At 46.3% G+C, this 13580-nt stretch overlaps 1 protein-coding gene across 3 annotated transcripts; it reads right to left on the bottom strand.

Annotated features, from left to right (window-relative positions):
* ABHD14A (abhydrolase domain containing 14A) lies at positions 1–13285 on the bottom strand. Of its 3 annotated transcripts, none has more exons than XM_079966580.1 (5): positions 13100–13285; positions 8166–8442; positions 6449–6564; positions 3579–3814; positions 1–1255 (listed from the first exon to the last, which is right to left on the bottom strand). In XM_079966580.1, the coding sequence occupies exons 2-5, from the start codon at positions 8435–8437 to the stop codon at positions 1073–1075; spliced, it is 807 nt and encodes a 268-aa protein (XP_079822706.1). In that variant the 5' UTR covers positions 8438–8442; positions 13100–13285; the 3' UTR covers positions 1–1072. The 3 variants fall into 3 exon arrangements, with proteins under 3 accessions (XP_079822706.1, XP_079822705.1, XP_079822707.1); XM_079966579.1 differs by lacking the exon at positions 13100–13285 and adding an exon at positions 12104–12196; XM_079966581.1 differs by lacking the exon at positions 13100–13285 and adding an exon at positions 11124–11287.
* Positions 13286–13580: the final 295 nt, after the last annotated feature.

Here is a 13580-nt window from a genome sequence, read left to right as displayed (position 1 = left end):
ATCTGTACAAATTATTTATTGACCCTTAGCAGTTGTGCAACACTAAAAAAAAGTATCCCTAAACAGCTTATGACACCAAATAGAAGCAATCAGCCACAACCCTAACATATGGGCTACATTCCCTGAAAACCTTGTAGCATCATTTTCCCTCTATCCCGCACCTCCTCTTTCTTGGGTGATCATCTATGTAACACTAACAAAACAAAATCACCTACAACCAGCCAACTTGTTACAGCTGGGTTCCCAAGGCATCACAATTATCACCAAAAGTTAAATGGAACAGACATTTAAACATAGTGCTTTTTCCAAAGAAAAGAAAAGAAGAAAAGAAAGAAAGAAAGAAAGAAAAAGAATTCCCCCAAGTCCCTCAAAGGCCTCCTGGCCAATTTCATATATATTAGTGTTTGCTGTGGTTTGTTCCTGTTCAGATCTTCCAAACAAGGACACACACTCTCTTCATCTTATTGGGGTGCCACAATTCAGCACGGCAGCCCACTTAGTTGCCTTCCACCGATGGGCAAGTTTGAGGAGATCCCTTCCAAGAAAGAGGAGAGCAGTAAAACAACATACACGTAGAAAACACTCAATCCTTAAAACAGGAGTGTACACACCAGTTGAAGTAGTCAGCTGATGATGGAGAAGTGCGGCCTCGATGTAACTATGGGCTGCTTGTGCTCCTGAAAGAAGAAACTGGTGCTGAAGTTGCATCATTGTCCAGAGGGATCAGTTCTTAAAAATGGGGCAAGAGGCTGACAGTGATGTGCAGATCAAGTTCTCCAGGCATAGTCACAACAAATAGCTTGAAAACGGTGTCACTCTGCTCCATGTAGCCTTGTTCCATTATTTCTGCAGGATTCAGACAGTCAAGCCTGGAGCAGTCGTAACAAAAGCAGCCTCAAGAGCAAGCAGGGAGAAGCAATTCCCTGTCAACAGTCAGCAAGTCCTACAGCCCTTTTAAATATGGAGAAACAGATTCAAACACACAGCACCCCAGCGACATGGCAAAGGTTCAGCCTTAATTCTTTCCCAGGAAGAGATGGGCAGGGCAGGGCAGATATACAGAGTACCACAATCACTTCAGCTCACCAAGGAAGTTCAGGAGTGCTTTGTGGAACTCCTGAGGCTTATCAAGGTAACAGGCATGGCCAGCTCCAATGAGCATGACAACTCTGGATTTGGGAATCTGTTGAAGGCTCTGAAGAGACTGAGTGCCCAAGCCAGTATCACGCTCTCCATAGATAATCAACGTTGGAATCTAGAAAGATCAAAACATTAACACGTCAGTAATGTTCCAAAGGGCCTGGTGGAAGTCAGCATGGGAAGTACAATCCCTGGAGCGCTGGGGATGAAGAAATGCCATACTTTTATGTATGGGCACTTGTGGGCGCTTCTTTGAAAGCTCTGCTGGAAATGTATTGGTAACATTTCTGGGCTTCCTTTCCAGCCAAAGCAAGTGCTCAAGATGACATACAAAAGCACACATAAATCAGAACATTAAAAAGCAACAGATTGAAAACAACTATAAGGCTATGCACCCTTATAATATACATTTTAGCTGAAAGTGTAAAGGTTATAGGGGCCAATCATCAGCTTGGTAGGAAGTTTGAGATTGGGATTTACAATTGCAGATGTACTATTCCTCCTCGATTCTCACCTGACGAGGAGAATAATAATAATAATAATAATAATAATAATTTATTTATTTATTTATTTATTTATTTATTTATTTATACCCCATCCATCTGACTGGGTTTCCATAAAGCAGCAGCTCATACAATATTCAGATATGGAAAAAGTTACTTGAGATAGGACAGCCAGTGTTTGATGCACTACTGTCCCATATGGTCAGCTACATACTATGCTGTACACATCATCTGGACTAACACAATGGCCAAATGACTGGAATATTGTATGAGCTGCTGCTTTATGGAAACCCAGTCAGATGGATGGGGTATAAATAATAAATTATTATTATTATTATTATTATTATTATTCTCATCAGGTGAGAATCGAGGGGGAATAGTACATCTGCAATTGTAAATCCCTATCTCAAACTTCCTACCAAGCTGATGATTGGCTTATTTCCACCAGCTTCTTTCTTTTGTGATTATGAAGCCAGGGTGATTGCTATGCCTAGCAACACTCATCATCACTTCACTTTTGCAAAGCTCCACATCTCCTTCCTAATTATGCATTTCAATGTACACCAAATAAATCTGATTCAACAAGTGTGCCTGTTGCCAAGATGCAAAGAAGTAAGTCTACCTAGAGACCTTCAGGCAGAAGAGGATGTTGGGAACCAAGTATCTCCCGAAGGAATACATTATTACAAACTTACATGACTGCACGATCATGTGAGGAGCGACTTGTTTTGTAAAAGGCTTTTTTCGTAACTGACTAAAGGGACTAAATGTACAAAACATGCTGGCACAGAAGAAAGATGTACAAGAGTAGCAAATGAGGTGCCCTCCAGATGCTGTGGACGACATCTCCCATAAGCTCGTCAGCATGGCCAGTAGTCAGGAATGTTGTCTGCAACACCCGATGGGAACCACAGTGGCTGCCTCTTGCTGTAAGGAGTAGGTAGGCCAGTGCAACTGAGAGAAGAAGCCTGTTCTCATTGTAATCTGGGTGGAGTCCTGTGCACCTGCTGCTCTGCAGAAGCGTTGTACCCAGAATTAGGCGGATGAAACAAGAGAGCATACATTTCCATACCTAGAGAAACTGTTTCCATATACAGTGGTACCTCGGGTTACATACACTTCAGGTTACATACGCTTCAGGTTACAGACTCTGCTAACTCAGAAATATTACCTCGGGTTAAGAACTTTGCTTCAGGATGAGAACAGAAATTGTGCTCCGGCGGCGCAGCAGCAGCGGGAGGCCCCATTAGCTAAAGTGGTGCTTCAGGTTAAGAACAGTTTCAGGTTAAGAACGGACCTCCGGAACGAATTACGTTCTTAACCCGAGATACTACTCTACAGAAGAGTTAATACCGAGGCAGCAAAAGGCAGAGAAAGAATGGAATGGTAGGAAAGATGACTAACCAGGAACAGAGACAAGAGGCTGTATTAAACTAACTTTTACTCAGAGTAGAACCTTTAAAAATAATAAACAATTTCAGTCATAAGCATTGATTTTAATGGATCTACTCTGAGTAAAAATGGTTAACTAAAACCCAAAGAGGCAGAAAAGCCTGGAAACTGTTCAAAATTACTGAACTCTGTTATTTTCCTGAAATTTCTTATCCTTAATCCAGTATGTATTCCCTCCCCACCCCCCGCAAAAAAAGTCAAGCAGGCCTAAAGCTTCCTTCTAAACAATGAAGGTCAACTTCCCTGGGATGCCAGATGTTATGCCAAATTCTGTACCTGCTGTGTGTTCACATTATTGGTTTTACACAGGTTCCCTTCAAAGCATGAGAGATGCACTTGTGAACGAAGACTAGGCTGACATTCACTTTTTCCGCTCCACCACTAGAATCGTGTGCTAAGACTTGCCCCCATGATATCTTTATCAAATGAGCTCCAGGCCACAACATTAGAAGGGACACCACGACACAGCTCCCTCTCTCTTACCTTGACCTGCTGATACTGCTGAGTAGTGAAGTCCTTGGTGCCTACAGGTGCAATGGGCACAAAGCCCTTCAGCTGCTCCCCACTAGCCAGAAGGAACGGAATAGAATAGCGACCACACATGGAAGAGCTTATCAAAACAGGCTGCTGGAGTCCCAACTCCTTGAAGACTTGCTGCAGGAAAGCAACACGGCCTTGTGCTGTCTCAACAGTGCTGGAGCTTGGGGACTCCCCATAGCCTGTTGAGAAACAGAAGGAACTGGGGTAATTAGACAGCCAGGACACACAGAGGCAACAATCAACATGCACTGGTGGAAAAACATGAGACTGATTCCAGCTACTAACTTTACCAACCAATCCCCATTGCCCAAAGTGAAGAAAACTATGCCTTGCACAAGCTCAGGCCACTGTTGTCACTTTGTTAAGCACACAGATCTAGGTTCTTTCCTCGATAGCATGGTTTTCCTCTGTCCAATCCTGTGGACAATCAGGGTCTTAGGAAGGTTGCAGAGACAGAGTTAATTGATCTTTGCCAGTGGTGGTTTCTTTAGTTACTTAGTGGTTAAGAGGGTGAGCCATGAGCCAAGCGCCTCCCATTTCAAATCAACCAAGTAATCTATAAGGTGGTCTCCTGCAAGTCGCAGCCTCTCAGTATTATGGGAGCAATATTATTGAATTACCTTACAGTGCTATTGTAGGAATTACCAACATATTTGATTCCTTCTCTCAAAAATGCAGTGATTATGAATGCTAAGCATCATTGTCATTTAAAGAACCTGCACCAGCATTAAGTGTGTGGAGTGGGGGTGGGGGGAGAAATCACTCCACTAACACTGAGGTTTGCTGCAAAATGCAGAGCTGAGTTAGCTCCTATGAAACAAAGACTCAAGGAAGCTGAACATTCAAGGAGAGATAACTACATGGCTTTGCTGCTAAACCAACTAATTTTCAACCTGAACTTACTAGCGATTACTTCTGACTTCCTTTGGAGAAGATGCAGCGATCCGTCTAAAATTTACACCACTAAGCAAAAAGTACCTTCAACTCATAGGTCACTGCTTACTGCTAATTAGCAGCCACCTTGTGCTCTAATGCAAGCCAAACTTATCTAGGCTAGTTCTGTCACATCTCCAAGGCAATGAGTAACTATGACAAAGAATCCCAGAGCAGGGACCAAGCATTGCCCTCTAGTGAACGGTGTTGCCTGAAAGAAGAATATATCCAAGAAAGATGGGTAGGCCGTTTCCCCTTATCTCACTCGTCACAGACTTCACAGCACCCTGAAATGATGGGTGCTGTAGTCCAACAGCATCTAGGGTCCTAAGATCAGAGAACACTGAAAGCATCATTGGAATCTGGTGGCCTCATGGAAGATCTTCTAGGCGGCCATTTGCCAGTCAGCAGTATAACTGGCTTATTCATGGTCATTGGACTAAGCTGTCTGGGAATGATGTGAGTTATAGTTTAACAGCTGGGGAACTCAAGAAAACTGCCTGACTTTGTACAGTACTTCAGTCACTTTTCCCCCAATGTGATTGATGGACAGGGATATTGGCAGGTCCTTTATTTCTGTGGCATTCATGTTGGGAAGGAGTTAAGGATCCCTTTACCACAGTGGTGGCCAAACTTGGCCCGCCAGCTGTTTTGGGACTACAATTTCCATCATCCCTGGCCACTGGTCCTGTTAGCTAGGGATGATGGGAGTAGTAGTCCAAAAACAGCTAGAGAGCCATGTTTGGCCACCACTGCTTTACCAGTTGCTGTTGGCATCCATCTGCTTAGAGGGCATCCATCTGCCCTCTAGGGTGAAGTCAAACCGCTGCGTTAGCAGCACCAAAGTAACCTCCCCAGGGTGCAAGCCTGGGAAGTGTGTGTGGAGGTCTTGGGCTGCCCAGACAAGAAGACCCTCCTCTTGGCCTCACTGAGGTGGTCCAAAGGACAGCACAACACTACATCTGGCACCAGCCTGGCTGCAGGAGTTGCCGGAATGAGGCGCACAAGACGCCATTAGGGATTTACTCCTTAGCCTTTTCTTCTCCAGAAGATATCCCACAAAACAGAAAAGGTTTAGGACCAGAGTTTTCCTTGTCCAAGAAGGGCTACCTTCCCAGACTGACTAGCCCAGTCTGCCCCTCACTTCCTCTACATCATGAGCAGAAACGGCCTTCTTGACTGTTGGACCCACTATTGGTTTCATCTGCTCAATCCGCCAAAGCTTGTCTTTGTATGGAGGGAAAGCCCCAAACTCACTGAGGGTTTGAGACCCATCAGCTACCCTCACATGGTTAGAAGGCCAGTCAAAGCTGCTCCTGGGCTGTGGCTGCTGTTGCATGCTGACAGCTTCTAGGAGCCTCAGCTGAGAGCTGAGTAGGGGGTGGGGACCAAAGATAGACAAACTACCCCAGGAGAAGCATGACACGTCCCTGCCATGAGGTACAGTGGTACCTCGGGTTACGAACTTAATTCAATCTGGAGGTCCGTTCTTAACACGAAACCGTTCTTAACATGAGGTGTGATTTTGCTAATGAGGCCTCCTGTTGGCAGTGCGCAATTTCTGTTCTCATCTGGGGCAAAGTTTGCAACCTGAGGTACTACTTCCGAGTTAGCGGAGTTTGTAATCCGAAGCGTTTGTAACCCGAGGTACCACTGTACTACCTCTAACACCCATACATGCCAAACCTTTACCCCTGCCCCAGTTATGTGGGAGTAGTTTAGTGAACACAGTAAGTGGTGCTTTTTCTTATACCTTTGCTCACTGTCAACTAAAGTGCCAGTGATGAAGTTAGATACACACATTTTTATGTTATTTCTCCCTGATGAACTGTAAGAGCACATAAAGCTCCAACATGGGTAAGTCTGCAGCTTATTCTCACCAGGCAAATCAATGGCTATTGCACGATATCCATTCTCAGAAAGTAAAGCTAGTGTCCCCAATTCTTCCCATTTTTTGGAATTGAAGGACTGACCATGCAGGAAGATCACTGCCAACCTGGAAAAGAAAACACAGTGTATAGTCTATTTGCAAATGAAGAAACAAACAACAAATACAGAAGTAATGATAGCCTGGATGGGGGTGGGAAAGCAGTAGATTTTCTGAAGGGGAGGGTATATACACACTCCAGCACTTGTGAGCTGCACACAGCCTAGAATTAAATGTAAATGAGGAAGAGAGTTCACACTTCACACAGTAACACAGGACTGCAGCAAAGGATATACACACATTTAAGATACAGTGGCATAGTAAACAGTACTCAGGTTCTCCAACACAGAAAAATGAAAGTAAAATATTTTATAGGTGTGGGTATTGAGAATGAGGATTGCAGATCGTCACCACTGATGTCACCAGCGCTCACCAATAAGAACTCATGTCAAAGAAAGTGAGAAATTATTTCATTATATGACTAACAGCAAGGATTTGTTAGTGAAATATTGGAGAAAGAATGAATTTCCTCATCTGAGGTAATAGTTTACAAAACTTTGGGAACCGGCAGTTTTACATAAAATTATCTAGTTGCTTTGGGTGTGACAAGGGCGGCGGCGGCGGGGCCAGTGGCAAGAAAGGGCTCCTTTCGGGCTGCTTGTCCCTCTGCTGCTGCCTCTGCCACTCGCAAGAGCAGGCATAGGAGCTGCAGTGGGGAGAGGCGCAGCACAGCACAGTGCCTCTCCCAACCACAGCTGGGAGAGGCACTGTGATGCCCTTGCGAGAGGTGGGTGGCAGCAGTGGGACCAGCGGCGAGAAAGGGCTCTTTTCGGGCCACTCCTCCCTTTGCCACTGCTACCTGCCTCACTCGAGTATAAGCCATGGGGGGCTTTTTCAGCATAAAAAATGTGCTGAAAAAGTTGGCATATGCTCAAGTATATACAGTATCTGTCTGTCTGTCTCTTTAGTGCTGAAATATTGTGCTTGACAGCTAGGAAAATGAGATTCTTTACAACAAATGTGCTAGCTGAGGAAAAAGGTGTTTGGATCTTCTGCAATAACATAGGACTTGCACAATAAAGCTACCACCTGAAAAGTCCAATAGGTTAGCACAACAAACATAGGAGGAAAACTTCAGCATCAGCAAGACTCAGCAGGCTATTGCTATGTTGAACATTTCTGCACTTTGCTGGAAAGAAACAAAAAGATCTGTGAAACAGCTGATCCAGAGGTAAAGTCTAGATCTGGATACTTCACCATTGTAACAGTCATCTTTTGGCACCTCTGAGTGGAAAAGTAACTGAAACGCCAAAATGTATTTATTCTCCCAAGTGCTGAAGGATCATTTTTAGCAGCAGAAGTGCAGCTACCAGGATAGTTTTAATTCAAAGATGCTTTAGATAACAGCCATCTTGGTTTAGTCAACAAGCACTTGCGTATCTGCAGAGGCACAGAATGCACTGCTGGATCAAAGGAAGAACAATTTGTCAAAATTTGTTTTGTCTCTAGTAGTCTGATTATTGCATGAGGACACACTACTAGAATCATAACCTAAGCTGATGCAGTTGCAAACTGTCAGTATGGACAGGCTGCCATGGAACTGGTTTATTATTTAAGGTGACAAGGGCCATTTTATCTCATTACAGTCAGAGTTCGGGGGCGGGGCTTACCTTTCAGTGAAGGGTGGCCCATCTTTCTGTACCTGTACAGCTTCTCTAAAGAAAACAGAGGGATTTTGCAGAACTGTCCCTGTCAAGATGGTGATGTTGCCTGTGCCTTGACCCTTATTCATTTCTTCCTCCATAGCCCTTGGCTTGGGGATGTCTACCGAGGATGTGAATCTCTCATGCTGGATTGCCGGCAGCAACAGGTAGAGGACGAAGGTGACAAGGACTCCTAAGACCAGCAGCCCCAGCCTGTTGCGGATCAAAGTCATAGTCATCTTTTCTGAAAGAGTTTGAGACAGAAAGGAAGGAAGAGAACCACTAGGATCAGAGAATTTGAACACAGGCAAGGAAACAGGTGAATTCTATACAGCAACTCAAATTGCAGGATTACAAGGATTACAAATTGCAGGAAAGACTCAGGAAAGATTAAGGAGGCTGTGTCCAGAGTAGCCTCTCTTTGGGCATGTGGCCTTCTCTGTAACAGCATGCATACTCCAAATAAATAATAAAATGATCGCACTGGGTAGTGGTGCTTTGACCCAGGTTCAGTGTAGGAACCATATATCCCCAAAACCTCTTCTGATTTTGTACCACAGAAACCTAGTCCTTTTGCTGAGAGGTTCAGAGAACCCAAGATGCCCCAACTCATCTTGCTCAACATTAGCTACTTCAAGTTTGTCTCTGCATCAGTGATATTCTCCAAGTTTTTACGATACCTGCTGGAGCTGGGTAGGCTGAGGCCAAAAGTTGCAATTGCCCAAGCAGCTTAGGAACAATTAAGTTCTACTAATGCTTCAAGCCTGCTTCTACACATTTTCAGTACATCCTCCAGGAACAGCTCTGCTAGGTCCCATTTGCTGCAGTGGCCATCTAGATGCCACTGGTAAGCCCACAACCTGGGCATGAGCACAATGGCACTCCCTCACTGTTTGCCCAGGCACTCAGAAGAGCCGCCCCTCTGATTTTAAACCAGGCAAAGAAAAAAGGTGGGCTGGCATGGGCCACAAGGGCCACACTTTTAATGGGCCCCAACCAAGAGTTCTGCACTTGTGCTCCTCACCTACAGAGGGCAGGGCAAACCACTGCCTGCTTGCTCATGCCATGGCAGATGAGAACATAGTAACAATGAAAGGAAGTACAGCAGCAGCTTGAAACAATGAGAAGGTTGGGCCTGTACTAAGAGGCAGGGGACTAATGATAACTTGACTGAGAGCTCTCCAAAACCTGCAACTGGCACTGACAACTTGCCATTAATAAAAAGAATGTATATTGCACCATGTCTCTTCCCCAGCACAGTGGTCAAGGTCCGTCTAGAAGGCTGGCCTATCATGTTTTCATCAGCCACACAACTGGCAAAAATTCAGAAATGCGTTTCACTCCCCAGTTTACTGGATTTCTATGCTAATGAATGCAGAAATTCAGCAGCGACTCACACAGTTATTAATGCACAGGAGATCTGTTAGTGAAAAGGTGACAACTCAATCCTCTTTTCTCTCTCCCCATTTGCAACCCACCATTCTCATACCCATCCAGAGGGAGCCTGCTAGGTGTCCCTCTGTTGCCTCTTCCCAATACCTTTTCCAAATCCCCCCAGGTTTTTTCAAAATTTATTTTGCTGACTCACAACACACATGTTCAACAAGCATAATGCAATATACCTAATGTAACAAATAATACAAACTTCCCAGCCAAATGGAATAGCTGGTATCACTAAACGGACTCTCTTTCGTTGGCTTGTTTATCACTAGGCTGTTATTCCCATAGGAAACATGTTCCCATAGGAAACAAAGTTATCCTTATGCTTCGCCTTATAGTGCCTAAGGCTGTACATCATCCTAAACTCCTAGCATTCCAGTAGACATTGAAAAGGCTCATTTTTTAAGTAAATGCATTGCCTCTTAAATCTCCCGTTCCTTAATTCTAACAATAATAGCTAATTCAACCATAAACGATATCCTACACTCTTAGGAGCCTTTTCTCCAGGGAAGGCAGACTGATATTTGTTCTATTTAGTAGTTACAGCTAATATTGCAGCTGTCAGTGAGTGAACCGTCATATCAATATGCTCTGGTAAAACAGCATAGGTGCAGGAATCTAACATTTGGTGGGCCCTCAGTTCCCCAGCCCTGGTCAAGAGGTCCTGTGCAGCTCACTCAACAGTGGGCAGGGAGGGGTGGGATTCCTGTTCCCATGAGCCCCAACCAGAATGACCAACAGTCAGGGATGACGAAAACTGCAGTAACATTTTGTGAGGCAGAACACACCTTGATAAGGGGGAGGCAAAAGAGGGAAGGGACCCCAGATTCCAAAGATGTTTCAAAACGTGCTGCTGATTTTCAGCAACTGGTATTCAGAAGCAGTACAGCCTCCAAGTGTGGAGGCACAGCACAGTCACCATAGAAAGTAGCCACTGCTATACTTCTCCATGAATTTGTCTAATCCTCTTTCAAAGTCATCCAAGTTGGTACGCATCACCACTTCTGTAGTTTAACTATGCACTGCATGAAGAAGTGCTTTCTTTTATCTGTCCTGAATCTTTCAACATCCAGCTTCACTGGATCTCCACAAGTTCTAGTGTCATGAGAAAGGGAGGAAAACTTTTCTCTATCCGGTTTTTCCATGCTATGCATACTTCTATAATGCCACCTCCTACTCGCCTTTTCTCTAAACTAAAGAGTCCCAAACGCTGCAACCTTTCTTCACAGGAATAAACAACTTTCACAGAAGCTATCCCAAGATATTGCATACCTCACAAGGCTTGCAGTGATGGTAAATCTTAGCTAGTTTTCATTCCTTTGTATCCGTTACTAACTACTTTTTACTCAAAATAAAGAAGGGACAGAGATAGCCAAAACAAAGCTGCACACTAGTGTGAAATTCACAATCATAAGAAAGAAGGGCCATGGCTTCCTGGCTCAGATTTCAATTTATCCTTATTCACCATAACCTTTCACCAGCTACCTTGTTGGATTTTATCCAGCAGCTGGGCTGCAGATTTGCTGTCCTTGAAGATGTAGGTTTTTCCCTGGTGCACCACCTTTAACTTTGCAGGGCTCAAGACGTAAGCCCGAGCTCCTGCCTTCAGGAACTGTTGCTTGAGTGCAACGAAATGCTTCCGCCTGGCGTACGTGGCAGGGCTGAGGTCAGGAAAGAAGGATACCTTGTGTCCGTTGAACTTTGTTGTCTGGGAAGCCCACGGTGCGTTCAGTATCCTCTCCCGATGGCGTACATCTGAGAGAGTTATTAGCACTGTACTGCCACTACCATCGTGGGCATGCTTTGCTGGGAGACGGTATGCACTTTCAATGCAGATGGGAACCTCCTTCCCATTTAAATCCAAGGCAGCTGGCATCAGATTTTCTAGGTACGGAATGAGGTTGACATCTCCAACAGCTGCTGGGACACCAGTGACCCTTAAGTTCCGAGCTCGCACTCTGTTCTCTAGGCTCTCCAGCCTGCGGTCGGCCACCAGGCGCCCTACTGCCAGTTCCCTCATCAGAGTGGAGTGTTTGACAACACAGCTTTGCGTGGACACCACCTTTGTTTCCAGAGCTTCTACCCGACGGTCCGTCTCTTCCAGGTGCTTCTCCAGTCTGGCCAGTCCAGCCGAGAGAGAAGACAGGGCTTGACCTAAAGCATCCCGCTCAGATATTATCTGCTCCAACAGCTCTTGAATCAAATTTGCCACAGACGAAGAGAGGTGCACCCGATGGATTCTTCCACCGTCTTTCAGGAGCTTAGCGCTACTATCTCTTGGGTGCCTCTGAGCCCCAGCCATTCCCCCTCAGCAAAGAGGAAACATTAACAACCTCAAGACAAAGCAGAGACCATTCCTGCCGGGACAAGCACACAGCTTCCCACTGCTCCTGCCTGGTTAAGTATAGCAAGACACACCCTTGTTTACAAGCCTTTTTTTTTTAACCTCCCACTTGCATACACACCTTCCCTTTTCCCCCTCCTTCAATTCCTTCAGTGACACAAAAAGGAGCATAAAGCGGGCACTGCTGATGAGGAAACCCTTGCTGGACACTTTGCTGAAGGCAGAGAGATGTAAAACTGAGTTGTCAGTTGTTATGGCAATCATATTATTATATACATGAAACATCCACATCCCAGAACCCCCACATGTTCTACTCAGCAAACTAATCTCCCATGTCAGTGGCGTAGCGTGGGGGGTACAGGGGGGGCCGGGCGCAACATCTGGGGGTTAGGGGCGCAAATCCACGGGTTAGGGGGCACAAATTACTTGCCTTGCCCCGGGTGCTGACAACCCACGCTACGCCACTGTCCCATGTAGTTGCAGCCACAGGTGCTCATAGATTTAAAAAGGAAGAAGGAAACAAAACCAGGGAGCCCCAAAATGTCACCTGCTCTATCCCTCTTGGAAAACTCCCTCAGATATAACAAATAGGTATACATTTTCAATGGTCTTGGGGGCCTAAGAAACTAAATACAGTATAGCAGAACTGGGGAAGAAGGGAGGGCGTTCTTTGCCATGGAAGAGTGTGCTTTTTGCCGTTTAAGGTGAAGCCGCTGCTGAGTTAAAACGAAAAGGAATAAAAATTCCTGAAGTAAACAAAGAAGGGTTTGCGCGGCGCTTAGCAACAACCGAGCTCGGCTTCTCGCTTCCTTCGATGCAAAACCTTGCATAGAGTCTCTTAGCCAACTCTGACCCCCACATCTCTCTCCCTACTCCCCACCTGGCGGGTCTGGCCGGCTGGTCTCCCCCACGTCCGAGCTCCCCAACCCCTACAGGGAGCGCCCCCCCCCAACCAACGGCGCCGCGCCCATCTCCCGCCCCTGCGCGCGGCGGCGGCGGCGGCGGCTTCTCCTCCGCCAGCCACGGGCTTTGCACGCAGCCAGCGAGCGAGCGAGCGAGCCCGGCAAGCGCTGCGCTCCCCCGCCCAGAGGACAGCCCGGCCGGCCCGTGACTGTACCTTCACTTAGCAGCCTCCGCGGCAGCTGCGTCCTGCCTCCTCCCCCGCCCCCTGCGACACACTTCGACCCGGCTGGCTCGGAGCGAATGGCGCCACGGCGAAGCCTCCCCGCCCCGCTTCCACGGGGCCTAGCAGAAGAAGAAGCCGCCGGCCTGCTCGCCTTGCTCTTCTCCAGGCGGAAGGCTACACCTAGCGGCCGGAGGAGGGACTACGCAGCGTCTCGGGCAGGAGCGACGCAGAAGGCGGGGTCGGGGCCTGGTCAGCTAAGGAGGGAGGGAGATCCCCTGCTTGCCTTATGCATATTCATATGCATGGCGGCTCATGAATACACGATGATCGCGATTGAAAATTAGGACCTCTGTGTGTGTGTGTGTGTGTGTGTGTGTGTACACCCCACAGTAGCTTTGGGCTGTGCCAACTCACGCATCCAAACCTCCAAGTGAATGTGTCCCCCCAGCCCAAATCTGCCTTGGGTGCAAAG

Source organism: Podarcis cretensis (assembly GCF_951804945.1).
Source record: "Podarcis cretensis genome assembly, chromosome: 2".
NCBI lineage: Eukaryota > Metazoa > Chordata > Lepidosauria > Squamata > Lacertidae > Podarcis > Podarcis cretensis.
The sequence above is the reverse complement of the archived record's forward strand: the minus strand, read 5'-3'. Positions and strand labels throughout refer to the sequence as shown.

Bases quoted from the DNA above. Each gene is read 5' to 3' on its own strand.
- ABHD14A (XM_079966580.1), bottom strand. From the start codon at position 8,437: ATGACTATGACTTTGATCCGCAACAGGCTGGGGCTGCTGGTCTTAGGA. The intron at 6,565-8,165 runs GTAAGCCCCGCC...TTTCTTTTCCAG, and splicing joins GGGCCACCCTTCACTGAAAG to GTTGGCAGTGATCTTCCTGC. The intron at 3,815-6,448 runs GTGAGAATAAGC...GTTTCTCAACAG, and splicing joins AATAGCCATTGATTTGCCTG to GCTATGGGGAGTCCCCAAGC.